Consider the following 24012-nt stretch of genomic DNA (forward strand, 5'->3'; position numbering starts at 1 on the left):
CAGGTGGCCCCTGAGCTAAACTGCAAATGTGTAACGTAGTAAAACCTCTTTGAATGTCAGACTTTGAGGTTAGTTATTTATTACTATTGTTGCTTAAAGTTGTTGAACACCAGCAATTAGAAAGGATTCAGATTTAAGAAACAGATGGAGGATAAATGCACACAGGAAACTATCAGCGCCTGATACTGTTAGTGTGGGGAATGGTTGCTTGGTTTACTCATCTCTGAGTAATGCTTGCTGAATAATTACTGGACCTATATAGATAAAAGAAACTGTATATGTGGGCCCCTTCTATTGGATTCACTTCCTCAGCAGGAATGAGTGGGCGTGAGCGTTGAGAGACATTGTCGGTACTGTATATTACCTTAGTAGGTGGTGTTCAGCAAGTCCCCAGATTGGAGAAGCAGACAGGAGTGCTGACACCTAAGATAGGCTACTGCTGTGGAGGGGTGCAGCAGCAAAACATATAAGCCATCTTAAAAACGGCCCACCTAAAACAATTGATACCAGTTTAAGTGTACATTATATTTTCACAGCTTTACATTGCTTTCAGATTGTCTGTTCCAACAGGGAACTGAGGCCCCTCTGCTGTCTTCAAAGCCACCGGACTCTCACTTCACAAAACGGACAATTTACCTCACAGAACACAGGAGTTGCTGGTCTACCGCTGCCTTCATTGGGTAGTGTGTTTGTGTGATTTTGTGACTTTGTTGAATCCCAACTAACCTTTTAAAATACCAAAGCCACACAATAACACAAACAAACTAACTGATTGAGGCAGTGGTAGACCAGCAGCTGACTGTGTTCTGCAAGACTGAATTATTGTTTGTGTTAAAGGAGTCTTGTGGCTATGAAGAGAGTGTAGATAACGACTTCAGTTCCCCATTAGAAAGGGCTGTCTGACACCAAGGTAAAGCGATGAAAATACAGCATACACTTACACTGATAATGACTTCAGTAGAACAACATTTTTTTTCTGCCACACAGCATCATTTTTTTAACTGTATGCCATTTTGCAACCTAGCAGCGATGCTGCTTACCATAATATGTAGGCTAATGCCAGCCAGCAAGCTAATGTGTGTGGTAATGTAATATCGTCACAACATTATTGTGTTTAAAAGCGTTAGTTTAGATTCAGCAAAGTCACATAATACCCAAACAAGCTAACAAGCCAATGCAGCGGTAGACCAGCAACTCCTGGTTTCTGCAAGGTAAAATTACTGTTTTTGTCAAAGGAGTCTGGTGGCTTTGACGAGAGCTTAGATAAGCTTAGCTTTAATTCTCCGTTGGAATGGGCTGTCAAATGGCAAAGTCTATGTAGAGTATATTCTGAATATAGCATACACTTACATTGACCTTTTTTTTTTTTTTGAGGTGGCTAAAATATGTTTTGCTACTGCCCAATTGAAACCATTGTATCGCTCTCTTCAAAGCCACCAGACACTTCTAATAGAATCAGTAATTTTACCTCGCAGAATCGGGGAGCTGCTGGTCTACCACTGCCTCAGTTGGTTAGTTTGTTTGTCCATCTGTGTGACTTGTTTTGACCATGGATAACAGCACTGGGCCAGTCTGCAATTGAATACACCTCATAATGTTAGCTACGGTAGTTAGACAGTATATGGATAGTCATCTAATGTCATCTAATGCTAATGGGAAGCTAGCAAGTTATCTTGCAGCTATTTCATAAGACTGAAATGACTAAATGTGACTAAACATAATGTCTATCGTCAACATGAGTTCTGCCTGAGTCACAACAGATAGATTTTTATCAGCTATGGTGGTTGTTTACATATATGTATAAATGTTTCTGTATGGTTGTTTGACAATGAAGACAACAACTCCCATGATACCATGCTACTTCACGATATCATCAAAGTCCTTTTCTTGTTGCTTTGTTTAGAGATCCCCAAAAGGCAGAAATTACATAATGTGTGTTTAATACAGCTTTACACCAAGCAAAATCCCCTAGTGTGTATCGCTAACCAGTGGGTGTTCTCTGAGGTTAATTGTCAGTTGACCTTGTAAAACATGAATGTGATTTTTTTTATGTGATAAAGTGGGTTGACCTCCTTTATTTACAGTAATTGTTGTGGTTATAGCATTTATAGTAGTGGAAAGAACAGTTTCCATTTGCTGTAATGAGTCCTGTCATTGGGCTTTCACAACAGGCAGTGACGCACTGTCCGTTGTAAAACTTTTCTCATTTGTTTGCATTTGAAATCTACTGGTGTGCTTTCACAATCAAAATGTCCGTTTCTCATTGACCTTTGGCTTGTGTGTGTGTGTGTGCGTGCGTGCGTGTGTGTGTGTTTCCGTCATCCTCTACAGACCAGGTGCTAGAGAAGGCCATGCACAAGTGTGTCCTAAAGCCTCTGAAGAGCGTGATTGACGCGGTTTTACATGACTTCCAGGTCAGAGATAAGTGAAATCTTGTGATCCTGCAAGGTTACTGTTGGATGTTGGAGATGTTAGATTGCATCTCTACTTTCTTAGATAGATGAGGATCATTTTATCCCTAATATACGAGGCATTGTAGGCTTTGGAAGAAAATTAGCTTACGCTATCTCTCAATCATAATTTTTATAAAGGTGAACAGACTCCTAACTCATATCCTTACTTCACCTTGGTCTGCTGTTCTCTGCAGGTGAGCAGCGGAGCTTTGCAGCAGCTAAAGGAGAACCTGGCCCTGGCTAAAGCCAAGAGGCCCCAGGAGTTAGGGGTGGACGGAGCTGTGCCCCCTGACCCCGTGGCTATTGAGAAGATCCGCCACAAGTTCGTCAACATGAGCAAGATGTACTCCCCTGAGAAAAAGGTGTCACTGCTGCTGCGTGTGTGTAAACTCATCTACACCATCATGCAGGATAACTCAGGTATGAAGAAGTGTGAGATGGAGGTATTTTTATACCCTGCATATGACATGAAGCCTGAGACTAACACTAATATTTAAAAATAGGGCAGCTTTAGTTTAAGTGGATAATTTTTCACAAAGTCCAGTGTCCTATTTTTGGAATATAAAACATTTTCTGAAATAGATTCTTCAGTCTTGACCTTTGTCAGACCTGTGTGCCCACCACACCTACCTGTCTCACTGCTCTCTCTCTGCTTCCTGCCAGGGAGGATGTACGGTGCTGATGACTTCCTGCCCATGCTCACTTATGTGGTGGCTCAGTGTGACATGCCTCAGCTGGACACAGATATCCAGTACATGATGGAGCTGCTGGACCCATCTCTGCTGCAAGGAGAGGGTAGGTCCTGCTGGTTGCTCCACATCTTCCATGACTTTCTTGGTATACAGTATGTGTATGCTGAATTATTTCTTTTAGGCTCAATCCTAGTAAGCAAAAAGCTCAAAGGAAAAAAACAAGAAATACTCCTTTACCTGTCAAGCCAAAGAGAAACTGGAGGAGGTTCACACCCCATCAGCACCATGGGCTCCTGAGCTGTCTCAATTTTCAGAAAATGTTTTCCTTCACTTATGGTTATATAATGCTGGATATTTCCCTCATGAGGTCAGTCAGATTACAGTGTGGTGTGAGGTTGATGTGCATTACAGCCTGTTGTATAACCCCGTCAACGGAAGGTCTGTCTGGGAGGAAGCAGAGAACAGAGGGCACACCTCCAGCTGAATGGTTGGAAATGGCACACATCAATAAAGATCAAGGGCAGGGGGCACATATTAGAAATCTTTTACAACTGTCACACAATCCTGTCACGCCATAAGGAGGCTGTCACATTCGGGACCTGGGCCCAGATCTGAGTACACTTGACACCAAAGTATACCATATCGGGGCATGGTACACTGATCTGTGCCCAGGTCCACTTGAAAAGATGGTCTTGAGTATGGTTCATATGTATGTTGGTATAGTCTGCATCAGGTGTATAAACCAGCTTTATCAGAACACGCAAGTGGACTGCTGTTTAACACGAGTTGTAGTTGGCGAGCATAGTTGGTATTTGCGTGCGTTTGCATATGTGTGCTGCATGTGCCGTTCTCATCCTCTGAACTGCACGACCATGGGAAGGCAGATGTGAGGGGCGTTCTTGACACTGGGCCTCATTTTGTCAGTATTCGTTGATTTCTGGGATTCACCAATGTTTTCTTATTAATGCTCCTCTCCTATAAAAGTGTTCAGCAGCACCATCAACATTCACAGGGTTAATACAAGTGTTTCAGAACAGACAGTATTAGGAAACATGTATACATGTTCCAGTAGGAACCTTAACTACAGGTATGAACTTGAAAATGTGCATAATGATCCTAGTTGCATTTCCATTATCACATTCTCTATTAATAAATGCACAATTTTTTTTTCTCTGGAAGCATTGTCTCGCAGTAATTTTCACTCACTGAGCTGAGTTCAGTTTACCAGGAGGGTTTTGTAAGGGGGCTTATGAAACATAGACTTAGGAAGGAAAGTCCTTTTGATATTGGTAGGAAATTCCGGTCGTCGTTTGATTTGAATGGGCTGGAGCAGGCTCAGAGGAAAAAGGAAGCTGGACCCTCCCAGAATGAAATATTTTCCTATCAGCGTCAACCTGTATGGCATGCACAGTAATCTCATTGTGGAATTACTCCAGTGTATGAGTAAAGGTGTATCCTGAAACCTCAATTTTGAAAATGCCTATTCTTGTTCTGATTATTTTTCCATGATGAAGGAGGAAGTGTTCACTTCTCGATCATTTTTTTATGTGACTCATTTAATGTCAGCTGGTTTCATTTCTAGACAACCAGCTCTGTTCTGTTTTGTTTTCTCCACAAATCCTCAAGCATCTCTCTCTCATTTCCGCCCACTCAGGGGGCTACTACCTGACCAGTGCGTACGGAGCCATGGCCCTCATCAAGAACTTCCAGGAGGAGCAGGCAGCCCGGGTGTTGAGCTCTGAGGCCAGGAACACACTGCACCAGTGGCACAGACGGCGCACTGCTCAGCGTTCAGCGCCCACTGTGGACGACTTTCAGGTATCACGCCTGACCTGAACCCATCTTGAACATCCAGGCAGTGAGTCTAAGTTGTACCAATTCCAAATAAATCCGCACTTCATATTCAGCATTGGAAAGGTGCATGAAAGGTGCTGTGTTGCACCTCCCATCGGTGAAAAGGAATATATGTACAAATTTTACTAACATCTCAGCATGAGGATCTGAATCTGTGGTTCACTTTTTCTAACTTTTGTAGAAAGCACCATCTAGTGGAGCATTTAACAACTGCATGTGGTTTCTATCGATAGCAAAAACTTTTTCTGCCTGCATGCTTGATTCATTTGTAATACCTCCTTCATTGATTGTTGAAATGTCTGTATTTACTTCCAAATGTTAACACAGGACTTTTTATTTCTCCCTGTAGAACTTTCTCCGTGTAGCCCTTCAGGAAGTGGACACAGGCTGCACGGCCAAAACCCTGATCGTCCAACCTTACACGACCACAGAGGAGGTCTGCTCACTCTGCGCTTACAAATTCAAAATCCCTGACCCCGACACCTACGCACTGTTTCTTGTCACTGAGGACACCAGCCAACAGCTCGCCCCGGACACACACCCTCAACGAATCAAAGCCGAGCTCCACAGCCGGCCCCGAGCACAGGTCTTCCACTTTGTCTACAGGAGAGTGCCTAACCTTAACCTCTGTATCCCTGCCATAATGCACAATGGGAACTGCCTTCAAGTTGAATAGCACAGGAGAAACTAACAGCTTTCTGCACTTGATCCTAAACAAAAGTTATGTTTTGTGGTGTTCTGGTGGTGCTTGCACATGTTTGTTTTGTAGATAAATTTGAGGACGTCTGAATGGAAACAGAAACCAAGCTGTACATTGGCATATTGAGGCGGATATAAAAAGTCTTTGATCAGATATGATGCCATGCAAACGATATGGTGAGTTATTTTTATGAAGAACCACCAGGGGATAGGATGGACTGCGGGAAGTGCTGGTGTTTCACTCAAACACTTTAAGACTGTGGCTCAGATTTGGGTCAAAAAAGGCTGAGAATGGTAAGTTGCAAGTTTGATTCAGGTTGTCGACAATTCAACCATTTAGAGACCATCTATCTGGTTAGATTAGGTGGTATGCTGAGCGGAAATTGTCGAATAGTTTAGAGTGGCTGGTTTACAGGGTTTTTGGTATGTGAAGTATTATAAGAAGGTGAAAAGTTCTTCAGATTGTTGGACAGGTGTACCATCCTTAAAGGTACTGTATGTAACTTTTTACATGTATTATTGTTTAATATTGCCAATGGGTAAACAGATAGTAACATAACTTAAAAACTGAGACTTTCCCGACTTTCTTTGTTGCCTGTAACAGCCTCGGGACTGACTTCTGTGTAAAGGACAGGGGCCGAATTTTCTGGGAAAATCCAAAGGAAGTGATGAACCTTGACCAAGAAACCCTTTCTTTCTAGAAGCCCTCAAGGTCAACTCCTCTCAATAGCGTGCTGCACCTCTCTTCAGCTCCACAACAGTGTGCAACAGTAGCAAACATTAGTTAAAGGTCCCATATTGTGAAGAGTCAGATTTCCATGTCTTTTTAAAATTAAAGCAGGTATAGGTGCTTTATAAATACTGTGAAAGTATCAAAACGCTCAGTTCACAGAGCATTGCTCACAGTTTGTATTCAGAAACTGTGCTTGTAAGCAAGCTGTCAGGATTTCTGTGAATTTGTGATGTCACAAGTATACCAAAGACTGTTTGAGACACAAACACTCTAAATCGGTCCTTTTGTATTCCTCATTGGGATGTTTTGCGGTGTGTGACTGACATCAGCTGACAGGAAGTAAACATGGATCCAAGCCATAATTCAGACAGAGGGTGATTACAGGTGTATTCAGGCAGGCAGTATGAGGAAAATTATGATTTTTGTACATTAAAGCTTGTAAACATGTCCCTGTGGAAACCCAAAATACAAGTGTGTACCTGAATATGAGCATAATATGGGACCTTTAAGAAATAAAGTCTGCTAACATCAACAAACCACCGACATCCACCATAACAAGGGTCCACTATAATATATATTTTGCAGTGGCAGCCAGGAGACAGACCTTCACTTTCAGCTGAGGTTTGTGCTGGCTGAATTTGGGTTGTTAGAGCCGCTGAATGAAGGTCTGTTTCCAGAGCTACCATCCGCGTTCCTCCAGGAGAAATCGTTTCTGGAAGGACAGCGGGGTGCGCTAGCAAATTCTTGTCTCCTTTGCGGTCTGATAAACAAAATTCAGTGCCCCATATCATAGTATCAGTGCCCCCTAGTGCTGAAAAAAATCCCAGAGGAAACGGTGACATGTAAAACATATTTGGATATTGTGGTTCTAGCTGGCTCATGTTAGCATTAGCTTGTGAACGAATTGCTAGATGGCAAACGTAGCATTGAGTGGATAACGTCTGCTAATTCATCCAGACTCTCAGGGCTGGTTTGCACATTACTTAACCAGCTATAAAGCAACCCATGGCAGATCCATGAGGGGTAGCTAAGTTAAGCTAAGGTTAGCCAGCTAGCGGTAAAGCTACGCTTTATGGATCTGCTGTCGGTTGCTTTGTAACGTCAGCAGATAAGGTCATTAGCCAAGGGCAAGCTAGTTAGCATCACGGAGCCAGTGGTCCAAATTGAATGCAGGAACATACAGATAGCAACATTATTCTAAATACAACTGTAATTTATTTTCCAGTATTCTATCAAACAGGATGTCGGTCGATCACGGTCAGTCTTTTGTTAGTCACTGTTGGGCTTGGGGCTACAGAGGGTGCTGACAGCAGTTCACTTAACGGCCTCAGAGAGAGGTGTCATTAAAAACAAGTTACATACAGAACCTTTAACGCAGAGGTCATCTAGTTTATGTTGCATTTTATATAACTAACGTTTGCCTAAACTGCTGTTATCCCAGGTGCCTTCAAAACAAATTGAACATCCTGTATGCTACTGAAAGCTCTCCGCTCTCATCCAGTGATGAGTCAGCTTTCATCAAAGTGACCCAGAAAACAAAAACAAAAATCAACACAGTGCTAAAACATTGATTTATTAAGTAAAATGAACTATTGTAAAAGTTATGATTGTTATTTTTATTGCTCTTGTGTTTATTTTCTGCAATTGCTGGTCAATTGTAGCGTGTATGCCTGTGTAGAAATATTTTTATATTCAAATGTTTCCTTTTCATCACTAAAGATTTGTATTCTGACATAATATTTCTGTACTGGACTCGATAGTGAACTTGGATTTATGCCAGTTATTTCTCAAAAGTCAGTTTAAAACAACACTGTCTCTGTTAATTGTTATGTAAAGCTCAAAGCTGACTGTGGAAATATAAAAAATATCTCCAAACGAGGCTACTTGCTGACTCTTACATTATATTATTTTCAGGAAACTTTGCTACTGTATTTTAAAAAGGAAGTGTCACATACTGGGCATAAAATTAGGTGTCTGTGTTGCACAATAATACCCAGACAATAAAGGAACAGCAGGATTTTACATGATCTCTAAGATGTTATTCACATACAACAGGCTGTAAAATGCACAATTGGTCACACATTGTTCAGTCTGCAAACATATACAAATTAAACTGATTAAGAAATGATTTTCAGAGCATGGTCTAAACAGAAGGGAATATTTGTGGAGCATTTCTGTGGTTTAATGTATAAAGTCAAATGAACAATTTGTCGTTGTGGTTTTTCTTCTTCCTGTTTTGCCTTTTAAAACGTAAAATAACCACTACTGGATTCATAGGACTGAACACTGAGATACAGTGGAATGAATCTTTACTTGTTCCTGATTGGTCAATAATTGTGCGCCCTTAATGTACAACTGTTGCTAGGTGAAACACCTGCCTGCTTGTACTACTCCACTCCTGTGTAAGGGTGCTCCTGGTACAGACTTACTCTCTCCCATACAGTAATAATCTTAATCACACACACTTTTTGGCATGTACAAGACAAGATGGCCTTCTCACTACTGTCTGATCATAAGTGATATGTTTATTTTGATTTAAATGTATACACCTAGGTTATGCCTTTGATTGCATACATTTTAAAATTGGCCCAAACAATAAAGTCACATATTCACAATAAGGTATTGTGTAACGTAGTAGATTCCAACTGACTGAATAGCTTCCTGGAACAGTTAGTGAGTTATTAAGCATCAAATTAACCTTTCTGGAGTCCCTGCCTTATCTAAGTGTTCATGCAAAGAGTTTTAGGTAAAGTCTTCCGTACTGAGTACATGAAGTCAGTGTTATGTTTACCAAAGTGAAGCTGGTAAAGCATTGTAAATTCATTGCACGTGTTTGGTCAGTTTCAGGACAGCTCTAAGAGGAGTGGTGTTTTGGAGGGTATACGTGGGTATATGGGGTATATCCATCACTTTTTCTACCAGTTTACAGTTCAATCACCTATCAGCCCAAAATCAACTGGATTATTTAACAGAGTAAACCCACTTCCTCCTTGGTAACCTACCCTTCTACCTGGTACTATACCCACCTTGTCAGCTATCAATACACCACTGTCTAAGAGTGTTATGTTGGATAAGGAAGTCAGTAAGAGTGAGAAAAATTTGGGAAAGGCTTAAAAATAAAGCACTCTCAGAACATCTTATACAAGGTATTTAACATGCAAATTACAAAATGATTAGACAGTACATTGCAGCACCTAGAGGTTTGCAGTTAAGTCTTTCCTTAGTCTTCTAACGACCATTTAGAATTTAACTCAAATGTTATTTGTGAAAAAATATGTTTATCTCAGTGGTACAAAGTTTACAACAACCATTATGGTATTTCATATTCTTCAGTGTCACTTCCTGACTGGCCACAGTGTTCACAATTTTTTTTTTTAAATAGATTAATTTTATGCTCAAAGTTAAAATAAAATAAAATAAACCGGAAAGATGACGTCGACTACAGTAGAAGACGCGGGTGATGCGCATGCGTCATCTTCCGAGCTTGCAGTTGAAATGTTATATCTCTTTGATCGGCAAACCGATAACACCTTCGTGAACTAACCGCTAGCTAGTCAAGGTATCTTTTTTTCTTCTTGTATCTTGTTTTCTGAGTATTTGTATTTGAAGCCAGCACAACGCGGAAACGTCAACTTTTTCACCGAGCTTGCTGACATTATGGTAAGTTACTATCTCCGCTAGTGTTAGCTGCGCCGCTAGCGTTAGCTGGTACTGGCAAAATAAATCACACTGGCCGCACAAGACCCCAAAACTGGCAGCCTTATTACTTATCAAAGACAGTTTGGTCATAAATTGACAGGAAATGCTTATGTAAAATTCGGGTTTTTAAATTAACTTCTTACTGGCTTTAGGGAAACTAGCAAAAAACTAGCTCACATCAACTGTTAGCTAACGGTCGTCATTCAGAAGTAACTGAAGCCCAGCTAACGTTAGAATCATGTCATATATCTTTTAGTTGAAGGAGGTGGAGAAGAATCTTCCTCCTCATAACTGATAGTTATGTTTGGTCCCAATTCATGGGCTTTATCCCTCGAAGGCTGCAACCTTGACTGTGACAGAGCTATGGTTTCTGTTTGGAAAAAAAAAAGTTACGGTAGGTAGGTGTTTTTATTTTATTATTATTATTATTATTATTAATATTATTATTATTATTGTTGTTATTTTTTGAGATAACATTTTTATTACGTTTCTTTCCAAAATATTAATAATAAACCATATAGCCACATCTCATCCATATGTGTCCATATGTTTCACAAATTGTGCAGTTGTAGAAACAGAAAAATGGACCTATTGTCATCAACCCATAAACCTTCCCGTGACAGTCTGGATCTCAGTGGACTCCTGCACTACAATCAACAAACTCCACAAATCCATTCAGCAGCTCCACCACCCACAGTCAGACACACAGGCTGCTTATTTACTCCTGAATTACAGCTGACCACTTGCACCAATGGCTCAAGTTGCTCCTGTGTGAATGTTTTTGCTCGCAGGCTGGCTCAGACTATTTACTGGACTTTGCCAGCCTGTCGTTAATGTGGCTTTTGAAGATAATGGCAAGCATGGCCATTCTCAACTTTTAATGTCTGATAGTCCACCACTAACATTTTCAACATGTCACGTCTCTTCAACAAAAATGAAACATAGATGTTGTCTAAGAGTTTATTATTAAGACATATTTTTAGCTCGTCGTCTTTTTTTTCATGGAAAAAAGGTTGTTGACAAAAAGTATTTATCATAGTTTTTGTCGACAAAATAAACACTGCAGGGATCAGACCACCATTGTGTTGTCTTCCTCTGGAACTTTCAAAGATGTCTACGCCATGATGTGTTGCTCTCTCGTCAGCCTGCAGCAGGTGTTCTTCTTCTTCTTCTTCTCTGTGTTTCTTGGCGGACCACAAACAAACTTTAAAGGTGTGCTGCCACCCACTGTGTCAGGGTGTGTAGATGCTGCCCTGATAGTCAGTGAAAGCAGTCTGGCTTCATATTATCAGCGCTATTTATCAGCAATAATTTTAATGATGCAATTTCTAGGCGCAGCTGAGGGGTGGAGGGTGTCAGGTTCGGTGACGGGAGGATCTCGTCTCTGCTTTTTGCGGATGATGTGGTCCTCCTAGCCCCATCGAACAGTGAACTCCGGCTCTTGCTGGGACAGTTCGCAGCCGAGTGTGAAGCGGCTGGGATGAGAATCAGCACCTCCAAGTCTGAGGCCATGGTCCTCAGCTGGAAAAGGGTGGATTGCCCACTCCAGGTCAGGGGGGAGGTTCTGCCTCAGGTGGAGGAGTTAAAGTATCTCGGGATCTTGTTCACAAGTGAGGGTAGGATGGAGCGGGAGATTGACAGGCGGATTGGGGCGGCGTCAGCAGTAATGCAGGTGCTTAACCAGTCCGTTGTGGTGAAGAGGGAGCTTAGCCAGAAAGCGAAGCTCTCGATTTACTGGTCGATCTACGTTCCAACCCTCACCTATGGGCACGAGCTCTGGGTAGTGACCAAAAGAACGAGATTGCGAGTACAAGCAGCCGAAATGAGTTTCCTCCGCAGGGTGGCTGGGCTCAGCCTTAGAGATAGGGTGAGGAGCTCGGACATCCGGGAGGGCCTCGGAGTAGAGCCGCTGCTCCTCCACATCGAGAGGAGCCAGTTGAGGTGGTTCGGGCATCTGGTAAGGATGCCTTCCGGACACCTCCCTTGGGAGGTGTATCGGGCATGTCCAACCGGGAGGAGACCTCGGGGCTGCCCCAGGACACACTGGAGGAATTACATTGCCTGGCTGGCCTGGGAACGCCTCGAGGTTCCCTCGGATGAGCTGACGGAAGTGGCTGGGGAGAGGACTGTCTGGGCTTCTTTGCTGCAGCTGCTGCCCCCATGACCCGGACCCAGATAAGCGGAGGACGACAAGTACGAGTACAAATTTTAATGATCAGAATAATACATGATATTAAAAATGTCCCATTATTGGTCGATAATTTGTCAGCCCAATATTTATCTTGCATCCCTAATTTTTTCCTAGCCAGTCTAAAATGACTATCGCCGTTCTGACCGCACATGAACTTTTACTCAGTTTCAGACTTGGAAGTACTTATGTGCCCTGTTTTTTTTTTCCCTTATCTTTCAGCAACTCCACAGATTGAAGAGACAGACAGCAAACAGACAAGGACACAAGCTGATCAAAGTGGCTCACATTCGTCAGACCGTACTTTATACACCAAATCAATGGTGTGAATGTTTAAAGAATGTTTTCAGAAAATATGTGACAAACCCCAAATGCACCTTAAAACAAAGTCTGACAGCAATTAAAAAGTTTTGTGATTTCTTTTTCATTACTACTTTGTAAGGTGAATGTATGCTTTTATGCAATATCTTGGTTCAAAACTATATTTGCTTGGGTTGCAGTGCACGGCACTTGAAAGTAGGATTTTCTGAGAAAGGTGAAGGAAATGTATTGACTGTTTGCTGTATTGTATCTACTCATAAATTATGTGCCTGCAGCATTATTGTTATGTGCTACTGCTGCTGAATCTGATGCAGGAATTGAAATAAGATGTAACCTCCCTGACACATTATTAACTGCTTTTAGTTCAATGCTGGTTCATTCCTGTGTTAAAGCAGCACTCCGTCTAGTGGCTAAATTTTGTAATATCTGTCACCAGTTAGTTTACTAGTGTGATGGAAACATATTGGTATTTAACCATATTTAACCTATAATGTGTTGTGCATGTGTTGTATACCCATGTTCTAAAGTTACTTGTTTTGATGAAACTGAACTTCTCACCTAATGATATGTGTTGCTTATTTAACCCCTACTGTGACAGCAGTGTGAGATACAGCAGGAGCCAAATGGAAGCAGGTTACGAGCCAGGGAGGTCCTTGTGGGCCTCAAGAGATGTTGTGTCTTAGGGATGCTTGCTGTAGAACCACCTGCGTGCTATATATTTTGACTATTGACATGCATGTGTTTTGGGAGCTATAAAGATAGCTGAAGAACATCTAGGCACTCACTCACTCACTCACTCACTGTTAATGTGGTTTTATGTGTGTGACTCCATTCATGAATGCTTATTAAAACTCAAGAAAGACAGCCAATGTGTGAAGACTTTTTTCTTTAAACTGTTTATTAAATAGACCGAAGTTGTTTTGTTGGCCACCATGAAGGGACCTCATCTGTGAGCGGATTCTGGAATTCTGGACTGAAGGCATGAAGACTGTGTACACAGCAAGAGCCAAGGCTCTCGCAACCTCAAACTCCCCCACAAAGGAAGGTTGAGAAGAGGGCCTGACGTCTGGAGAACCGGGATTCCCTTCACCGCTGGGGTCCAACAAACTTGGTGGCTGTCAACACCTTGCTGTCTTTCCTGGTGAGTTTTGAGGACGCAGGAAAAATCTTTTCCACCTGCTGAGATAGGTTGGCAGACGTGCCAGGCACTGTTTCTGGGAAGCTGAGTGCAGGGAAAGTGGAGAGCTCGGTTTAGGTTAGGGACCTATAGAAGTAGTGTAGGTTAGAAACCTAAAATGACACCTGATTATTTCAGCTGTTAAAGGCAGAAGAAAAGGTGGTGAGAAGCTGTCTGGGTTAAAGGAGAAGTAGAGACACTTGCTTATCAGAGTGGAACAGGAGTGAGTGAAGCGTGTGTTATTTCCTTTTTGCAAGTCGTGTGCCTTTTCTGGTAAAGGTAAAAAAAAAATGTTTCATGTGGAGATATGTTCATCTTTGTAGTGCAAGGATCGTTAGGACAACTGTTAACACCCCACTCCAGTGTATTTTGGCATTTTCATGACATTTCTGATTTGTCCTGAGTCCTGGCAATGTTGAGTAGCCACACTGTTTGCAATTTGTATTTGACAGCTAATTTAATTTTGTGGTCAAAGTAAACCAAAATAAACAAAAACAAACAAACCATGAAGATTAAGTTTGACTACAGTAGAAGCTGCAGGTCATGCGCATGCTCTCAAAGTTTGCGCAGGTGCACTGTCACGCCTTTTTGCGTCTGATCGGCAAACCGATAAACAGCTTGTGAGCTAGCCACAAGCTAGTCAGCTTTTTGTAGTTTATCCTCCTCGTCTGTCTTGCTTCGCTAGTTTTTGGACCCAGCGCTGTAAGAACTCAACTCTTCACTGATATCGCTGTAATGTCGGTAAGTTAACATCTAGCTACGGGTATCGTAGACAATGAGGGTTTAAGTTAGCTAGTAATGGAAAAGAAATCACACAGCGTATGCAAGACCGATACAGTGGCAGCCTTATTACTTATCAAAGATGATTTGGCTATAAATTGATAGGAAATGTTTTGGGTTAACTTCTTATTGGCGTTTCGGAAGCTGCTCATGTTAACTGTTACCTAACGGTCGTTATTCGGAATTATTACACGGCTCTATTACATGCTGCATTCTGATTGGTCAGTCGCGGCATTCTGCGGTCTGATATTACTGTGTAATGACCGCTGCTAGTAGCAACGGTCATTACACACAGTTGCTATGTAGCCCGGCGTTGCTATAGGGACGCTGCCCTGACAACAGTTACTTTTTTTGTCGGGCTTAAGTAGCCGTTACCGCTTACAAAATAATAATTTACAAAATACAAAGATGGACTATTTTCATGAGATAACTTTTAATATATTTGGTGAGCATGAAAATCTTGAGACATGGTTACTGGCTGAAGATGAGAAGAATGCCAGAGAAGAGGGATGCTCAGAGGCGCACGGGAAAGAGAGGAGACACAAGATTGTGGATGACAGGGAGGTTGATCGCATCGAAGAAGAAAGACATGAACTAAACACCAAACGGAGCACTTTATGGGGCTTGAAGGTGTTTAATGACTGGCTGAATGAGAAGAAAATGACAACAGATTTAATAAATAAATGTTGATTCATAATCTTAGAAAGTTAAACATTAGCCTTTACCAGAATAAAAAAAGATCTTAACTTTAAGTCCACTTTATAGCCTATGTGCATTGTTAGGCTATTTTCTTTTCATTTTCTCTTGTAGCTATTGTAGCGCATATTCAGCCGTTGCCGGCAGTTTGTTTTTTTCTCTCCTCCCGATTTAATTTATAACTCAATAAAATTGTATAATTAATCAATATTCTGTCTATTCAACTGATAATTAGCCGTGTAATAAGCGGGATAATGTATAATGAGCCGGCCAGTATTTTCCCAGTATTCACCGGCTCATTATACATTACCCCTTACGTAACTGAACTCAAGCAACGTTGGGTCCTATTTCTTTCAGACGAGGAGGTGGAGAAAAATCGCCCACCTCATAATTTCCGTTAATCCCAATTTAATATCCATCTCTCAAAAGCTGCAGCCCCTGAATTGGGAGAGAGCTAACGTATGTTCTCTGTTTGAGGGAAAAAAAAGAACCGAAAAGCCACAATGAGGTTAGTTAACTTGCAATATATAGAGAGCACCTGTGACGCGGAGTGATACCTTTGAGTGATAATGCGAATCAAAAGTCCCAGTGACGTCATACTGTTCTGTTGACACATGCCTCTCGTCCAATCAAATTACTTGTTTAGCATTCAGCACCACTGTCATATGAGATGTTAAAATCAGTATTTTTCTGCTATTATCAAATTAAATACATCTTTCTGTACAACGTACTGTTATATTTTAAATATGAAAAAAAAAACTGCAGCATCATGGACAACCGGCACTGACCAGAGGGGGCAGTCCAAAGAGATATGGAGTAACGTTAGGCACACCCACCCATCTTCCTGAGTTGGTAACGATACCTAGTAAGAGCATGACACATCATGCTGCTGCTGCTCCTCCTCCTCGGATGTAAAGTTTTGACCCCACTTTTATGAACTGAAAGTGTTTCACGGATTCCTCTGTGATTTTCTTCCTTCGACGTCTCACTAACTGTGACGTTACCACCACTGTCTCGTCGCCGTTTCTGTGCAGAAGGGTCAATCACTCGTGTTTTTTGGTAAGTACATATAAGATGTAACTATTAGCTGAACTGTTAAGACACCAGCAGTGTTCAGGAAAGACCGTGCCCTGTCAGTAGTTACTTTCGTTTTCGTCGAGATACAGGAAGTTTGAGATCATGGCCACATTGTACAACTTGTGTTTATTTCTGAACATAAATAATCGTTGCGACTGAAATATGAAATGGCCATTGTTAGAAAATGGCAACTGAATAGGCTTTTAAACGAAGTCTGAAGTGACTATTTCCTCAAGACAGTGTATAACTTAACGTTATGCAGATGTCAGAATATCATGCTGTGAACACTGACTCATGGAAACATTCAGTTTTTAAATCTGGTACTTGACTTCATAGTACAATAAATACTTTCATGATTGTGATTATACTACACTGCATCAAGTTTACTGTTTCTGTTCTGTATCTAACACAAAGTCTGTTTATATTCTAGCCACCAAAGTGATATTAACTTTCACTTTTGATTTACTTTTGAAATATATCGCAGGGTTAATGCACCAGTTATGTTGCAATGCTGCTGACCAGGGTAATGATATTTTAAGTCAGGATATATGTTTGCAATGTTTTGCATTTGTTAAGTCATGTGTACACTCAGTGATAATGAGAGTAGGTGTTTCTGTGATGATCTGGAGAATTCAAGTTGCATTTTGTTTTCTAAGCAGAAACTTTAGTATCTGAAGTTAAAAATTTAGCACGTTGGTTAAGAGTTTTGCAAAAACATTATGTTGGAAATTGATCTACAGTAATACTAAGATTCTGGTGTACTTTTTATGGACCAAAGCAAACATGTCATGACTTGCTGTGACTGTGTGCATAAATCATCCCAGTTAAAGTTCATCTCCTGCTATTGTGTTCATATGTTGATAAACAATACAATTTAGGTTAATTTAGGTTTATTCAGGGTATTGAAAAGTCTCCACAACACTCTGTACTTGTTAACAGAGGTGTATTTATATATCCTGGTTAATGATTATGAATTACAACCAGCAGGAGTTAAAGTTTTCTCTTCCATATACTCTGTGGGAACATTAACACAGTTGTCTCTACAGACATATTTTTACTGTCTCATTTGATAACAAAATAAGATTTTGCAAATGTTGCTGTGTTATGTAGCCAGGTTATAGCTTTTGTTTTTTACACTCATCATCTTCACATCTTTTCAGGAACCTTTGCCTCTGTGATGGATCCCCAAAATATTCTCAAAACCACACTCAAGAAAAAATTTCAGACTTTGAATGAAGCATACTCTGCAAAGTCATTACTTCCTTCAAGACTTTGCTATCGGAAGCTCAAGCACGACTACAGATGCCCTACTTTGCACCAGTCTGAGTTTAGACATATCGACAAGTCTGACCTTCATAGTTGGGTATATTTTGAAACTGTCCCTCTCGCAGATATTTTATCATGCGACTGCAAACACGACAGCAGCAAAAAAACAGTCATCACTTTAGGAGTGGGTGGAGTTGGAAAAACCACAACAGTGCAGAGTTGTGCACTGGAGTGGGCAGAGGGCAAAGGGTACCATGACATCCAGCTCATGCTTCCTCTCACGTTCTGGGAGTTAAATTTGCTCAAACACAAATTGAGCCTCATTGAACTTCTACAGACATTTTACCCTGAATTGAAGGAGCTTGATGTTTCCAGCCTAAAAGAAAAGGTGTGGTTCGTCCTTGACGGACTGGATGAGTATCATTGTCAGCTGGACTTCAGCTGTCCAGCTGTGAGTGATGTTTCTGAGGTATCCACAGTGGATGCACTGGTGACCAATCTGATCAGGGGGAATTTACTTCCCAGTGCTCACATATGGATAACGACCCGATATGCAGCGGCAACACAAATCCCTGATTGCTACTTGCTTAAAGAGACGGAGGTTCAAGGGTTCAGTGACGGACAGAAGGAGCAGCACTTCAGGACAGTTATGGGTAATGATGATCTTGCCTACAAAGCCATTAATCACGTGAAAATATCAAGGAGTCTGGAATGGCTTTGTCAGATACCTCCAATCTGCACCATCATGGCAAATGTGTTAAAGAATCATCTAAAACCTAGTGATGGGTTTAAAATCAATCCCCTGAGTTTAACCCAGATTTACACAAATCTGGTCAAAGCATCAAGCTCGGACATTGTTGCCAAGCTGAAATATCTGTCAGTAGAGGAAAAAGGGAGTAATGTGATCTATGAGCATCATCTTCGAGAGAATGACATAAGTGTTGAGGAAGCGTCAACTTTCTCCAAAGAGTGTCCACTTGTGTTGAGAGAAGAAAAGGGTCTGCATAACACCACAGTGTTTCGCTTTGGCCACTGGAGCATTCAGGAGTTCTTTGCTGCGTCTGCTAAATTAGACAATATTGAAGGCTCAGTCCAGTCTGTCTATTGTCGGAATCTGGTCGACCAGGCGCTGCAGAATGCTGAGGGAAAGTCAGATGTCTTCCTTCGCTTCATCTTTGGCCTCATTAAGGAACGTGGCACATTGGAGCCCACAGATCCGCTGTTTAACTACACCAAGAAGAAGATCCTGGAGAACATCTTGTCTCCCGGCGCTGTGGGTCTGTTCCACTGTCTGAGGGAGTATGACAGCCGGGCTTTACTGGAAGAAGTGAACTTCTTTCTGGAGTTTGGCTTCTCTCCAATTCCTAATCTGTCATCAACGCACTGGCAATTCATGATGCAAAGGACCTGTAATTTTGAGGGACTGAGAGAGAGTTTTGAGATGAAGGTGTCCGAGGGATGTGATGAGAGCCTCCTCAGGCAGCTACCAGCTATTTTGAAATCCAAGAAAGCCATGTAAGTTTATATATCTCATTTATATAGACTGCATTAGATAAATATTTGGACATTTCTACATTTTTTGTTGTGTTGTTTTTCTGTTCACCCTACCTAAATCTCTCTCTCTCTCTCTCTCTCTCTCTCTCTCTCTCTCTCTCTCTCTGTCTGTCTCTGTCTCTCTCTCTCTCTGTCTCTCTCTCTCGCAAACACACACATATTCATTTCTATTTGAGAGATGACTATCTCAAATTCTTTGGAAGATTAAACCAAAACGATTTGTATGGCTAGGTACCAATTTTAGTGTGTTATTCGGGTGTAGTTGCCCTTTATTTTGACTGCGTTTACGCCTTTTAGTTGGTCAACAGTCCATTATTATCCTCCTGCTTAGTCTTGGTATTGGGGGACTGAGTATAAAAAGCTTTACAGTTTCCATTTTTGGCAGTGAATATGGATCTAAACAATCTCAACCACCCCTCACTATTGAAAATCAGCTTGTTAACGTCATAGTCATCTTATGATTTATATCCTCATTCATTTTATTTGTGCTAGAAGACAGTGCCAGAACAAAAACAATGTTAGCAGTATTATGCTATGACTCTTGTTGTATAATGTGAATTAAAGGATAAGGCAGGTTTTCCCCCAAAGTTTACACTGTGTCAACAAATTCCATTGACTCCCATCTCCTTGCAGGCTGCGGTTCTCCAACCTGACAGACACATGTTGTCCAGTCTTAGCAGCAATCCTGAGCACAAGTGAGTCATACCTGAGAGAGCTGGACCTGGGATACAACAGCATCAGTGACAGTGGAGTCCGGACGCTTGTGGAGGGGCTGAACGATCAAAACTGCAGACTGAAAACAATCAGGTTGCAAGCCTGTGGAGTGACCTCGCATGGCTGTGAATACCTCGCCACGACCCTGAGACAGTCCAAGAAACTGCAGGAGTTGGATCTCAGCATGAACGAAATAGGAGATGACGGACTGACACAACTTGCAGATGGTTTGAGATCACCCGATTGCCAGTTAGAAACACTCAAGTAAGTGTTGGGAAATAAGCTTAGCTGCTCATGCTGTTTATCTCATACGAAATTAACATGAAACAAGAATGATCTTTGTTTTGCTGCCATTACATGTTTCCTTGCATATGAAGTTACACAGATACATTTTTTTACTTGTGAAGTTTATCTCAAAAGAATCACAAAATTGGGCACCAAAAGCTCCTCAAAATTTAACAATGAAAAATGCAACTCAGACTTATGTTGATTATAGCTTGTTGTTTTGTAAATGTTCTGCACACTTAGCATTTCTGTTACATTGCTGTCATGTTTTTTGTAGACTATCACAGTGCAACATTGAGCAAAGGGGCTGCTGTTGTCTGGCCTCGGCTCTGCAGGAGAACTCCGACCACCTGAAAGTGTTGGATCTGAGCATCAATATGGTTGGAGACACAGGGGCCATGGAGCTCCTCAGAAAATTTGACATATCAAAGCTAACAAAGCTGGAGTGAGTGTGACTTCATATAAATGCATCCTCGGCCTTCAAACATAAATGAATAGATACCAGTAGTCCAGTAACGTTTTGTATCTCTTTGGCAGGATGTACCACTGTGGCCTCACTGTGTTAAGCTGTGGAAGTATCGGGGAAGCTCTGAAGAATGAAACCAGCACTCTGGTAGAGCTCAATTTGAGCAACAACAGCTTGAAAGATGCAGGGTTTGCACTCATCTGCGAAGGAATGTACGCATGGTGTAGTCTGGAAAAACTCAAGTAAGGATGCCTTGCTCTTATAGTTCTCCTTTGATTACTTACTGACTAAAGTAAAAATTATGTCATTTTATTTTCACTGCTTACTTCAGCAAGTTCATATGGGTGTCACTTTTTCTGTGATATTCAGCAAAAAAAGGCTCATGTACTGATAACTAAATATCCCTAAACCAATAATTAAAGACAGTTTCTCCTGTTTGCTTTCAGTGTTTCAAGATGTGGAATCACTGGAAAAGGTTGCCTTTATTTGGCAAAAGTTCTGTGTTCAATCTCTCAGCTCTACAAGGGGCTGATTCAAGAAACAGACTGGCAGGCAGTCGAGCTGAAAGACCTTGACCTCAGCATGAACCGCCTCGGAGACAAGGGAGTTAAGGAAATTTCAGATGGACTCACTAATCCGTTCAGCCATCTGAAATCTCTCAAGTAACTCACTTTCAAATTATTATTCTTCATCAGACAAATGTTAGAAGATCAGTATGCTATAACATGATGTTGTTTCTTTTAAGCCTGAGTCACTGCAGCCTGACTCATGGCTGTTGTGCAGAGCTTGCATCAGGATTGGCATCAAAGGGGAGCGTCATCAGGGCGCTGGACCTGTCTGGCAATGACCTCCAGGACAAGGGAGTGAAGAAACTCTGTGCGGGGCTCGGAAACCCTCAAAGCAAACTTGAGACACTGTCGTAAGTCTTTGTGTTGTTGTTTTTTTTATTACTCCGTTGAGAATTACGGCAATAAAATTTAACAGGTCATTTATTGTCACTCAAAACATGGGTCCAGATAACTCATAGCCGTGTAGTAGGTCCTGCTACTCAAGGTAAGTTACTTTATTGATGATTAACTCCCAACAGCTTTTTGGCTCAGCTTTTTAAATTATATATATTTAAATTTTATTCCTCCTTTCAATTCAATTCAAATTTCAACATAGTTTTGTGTGTGTTCGCACAAAATACATTGTTTTTATATGCTGAGATCTTTCTCTGTTTCCATATGATTAGTGTTGGAAACGTGACCTTTGGGCAGTGTCTGGACTTTATGGAGTCTGACATCATATCCTGTGTGGCAGCCTCTGTGGCTGAAAAATTAGGCCAACACAGTTCCTCCAATGGCCTCTTGAGGCTGGCCCGTAGACACCCGTGTTAAAATGCCCAACTTTACAGTAAAAATAAACATGTGTACTGCCTGGTATAAAAATGGATTTGATCTGTGTAGCTAATGTCAACATTCATAACAGTTAAAAGGGGGTTCAACTCACCCAGTTCCATTTTATTAAGGCTTAAAGTTACGCATTATTAAAGGCGGGGCCACTTGAGTGACAGGCTGTATGCAAGGCGTCACTACAGACTGTGAGTCAGATCAGCACCTCGCTCCTCCACAGCTCCTATTTTCTTGTCCAAATTTGGTCACTTCTCTCTCCAAGATCCAAGATGGCGACAACTGAAATGCTAGACTTGAGGCTTCAAAACGAGAGTCCACAAACCAATAGGTGACGTCACAGTAGCTACATCCATTATTTTATACAAGCTACTGTGGCAACTGTAGGGTTTTATTCAGAGTATTCAAAAGGAGCTGTATGTGGGAGAAGGTTAGCTGTGGCAGGGTTATGGGGATGAACAATAGGCTTGGGTGATTTGAAATGCATGGATAGGCCAGCTCTGAAGCATTGAGGTTTGATAGCCTGCCCTATTAAAGAAACTGTGTTAAAAGACACTGAAATCATAGACAGTATTCCGACTCTATTGCCACACCAATTGAAAACTGGGCAATTGTACAATAACCACATGAAACATTGACTACAGTTTAGTTTAGTTATAATTTATTGGGATATCCTGAAACATTTCTTTGCAGCCTCAGTTATGTGCATGCTGTGGAAATACATTGAGCCAGTTTAATCTCAGGTACTTGTGTTTCTCCCCAGACTGAGGACCTGTGGCCTGAGCTCGAGGAGCATTCAGTTCCTGACCACTGCCCTCAAGTCGAACCCCCATCATCTGACAGAGCTGCATGTGATGGGCAACAATCTGGAACACTCAGGAATCAGAGTGCTCCAGGAAATCACAAAGAATGAGAAATACGCCTTACATACCATAGAGTGAGTACTGATGATGATATTTTAATAAAATGTTATCAATAAGTTCACAGCAGACATTCCTCTTTCCCTTGCCCTTGTTATAATGAAGCTGTGGCTGGTTTGTATGTATTTTTCCTGTCCAGTCTAAAATGACTATTATAGTTCTGACTGCACATGAACTTTCACTCACTTTCAAACATCATTGGAGGTTTATTTTCTTATCTTTCAGTGTCTCCACAGATTGAAGAGACAGGCAGCAACAGACACAAGCTGATCAAACTTGCTCACGTTCGTCAGACCATACTTTATACACCAAGTCAGTGGTAGGAACGTCCTTGTATTCCAGTGCTTATTCTAGCTACAATATCAAATGCTCCATCTACTCTGTTTAAAGAATGTGACAGAGCCAAAACGCATCTTAAAAGTATGTCAGCAATTAAAATGTCTTGTGATTTCTTTTTCATATTGTAAGATGAATATGTCTTACGCAGTGCCTTAGTTGGAAAGTGAAAGAATTGTGTTGACTCAAGTAATGTAGCTACTCATAAAATATGTGCCTGCAGTATTATCGTTATGTACATTACTATTTCTGTTCACAATGTTTTGTGATTTCTTTTTCATTACCTCATGGTAACATGAATGTGTTTTTACACAGTGCCTTAGTTCGAAATATGTTTCCTTGGATTGCAGTGCACAGCACTTAAAGTACTTATAAAATATGTGCCTACAGTATTATAGTTACATACTATTGCTTTTCAAAATGTTTTGTGATTTATTTTTCATTATTACATTGTAAGATGAATGTATGCTTTTAGGCAGTGCCTCGAAAGTACCTTTCCTTTGGTTGCAGTGAACAGCACTTACAAGTAAAATTATCAGAGAAATGTGAAAGACATGTGTTACTGTTTAAAGTAATGTATCTACTCAGAAAATATGTGCCTGCAGTATTGTTGTTGTGTACTATTACTACTGAATCTGATGCAAGAATTAAAATGAGATCTCCATGACCACTGAAAACACTCTTCTTCTAGTCGAATGCTGGTTCATGTCT

General features: G+C 41.2%; 2 protein-coding genes across 3 annotated transcripts in view; both read left to right on the plus strand.

Annotated features, from left to right (window-relative positions):
• The window catches only part of LOC117255490 (ras and Rab interactor 2-like), a 49840-nt gene extending 41208 nt beyond the window's left edge, over positions 1 to 8632 (plus strand). The window contains exons 9-13 of one of the 2 annotated variants that reach the window (XM_033624456.2): positions 2332 to 2414; positions 2648 to 2873; positions 3117 to 3248; positions 4800 to 5003; positions 5349 to 8632. In XM_033624456.2, coding sequence (XP_033480347.1) covers positions 2332 to 2414; positions 2648 to 2873; positions 3117 to 3248; positions 4800 to 4981 — 623 coding nt within the window. In that variant the 3' untranslated portion in view covers positions 4982 to 5003; positions 5349 to 8632. The remainder of the gene's footprint in view (positions 1 to 2331; positions 2415 to 2647; positions 2874 to 3116; positions 3249 to 4799; positions 5004 to 5348) is intronic. The other variant, XM_033624455.2, reaches the window with a different exon arrangement.
• Positions 8633 to 16182: 7550 nt separating this feature from the next.
• Positions 16183 to 23968, plus strand: LOC117255558 (NACHT, LRR and PYD domains-containing protein 12-like). The gene is made up of 9 exons (XM_033624585.2): positions 16183 to 16351; positions 17530 to 19150; positions 19823 to 20167; positions 20466 to 20633; positions 20726 to 20896; positions 21101 to 21316; positions 21400 to 21573; positions 22809 to 22982; positions 23191 to 23968. The coding sequence occupies exons 2-9, from the start codon at positions 17547 to 17549 to the stop codon at positions 23204 to 23206; spliced, it is 2868 nt and encodes a 955-aa protein (XP_033480476.2). The 5' UTR covers positions 16183 to 16351; positions 17530 to 17546; the 3' UTR covers positions 23207 to 23968.
• The last annotated feature ends 44 nt before the right edge of the window (positions 23969 to 24012 follow it).

The sequence above is a fragment of the Epinephelus lanceolatus genome, chromosome 3, assembly GCF_041903045.1.
Source record: "Epinephelus lanceolatus isolate andai-2023 chromosome 3, ASM4190304v1, whole genome shotgun sequence".
Lineage (NCBI taxonomy): Eukaryota > Metazoa > Chordata > Actinopteri > Perciformes > Serranidae > Epinephelus > Epinephelus lanceolatus.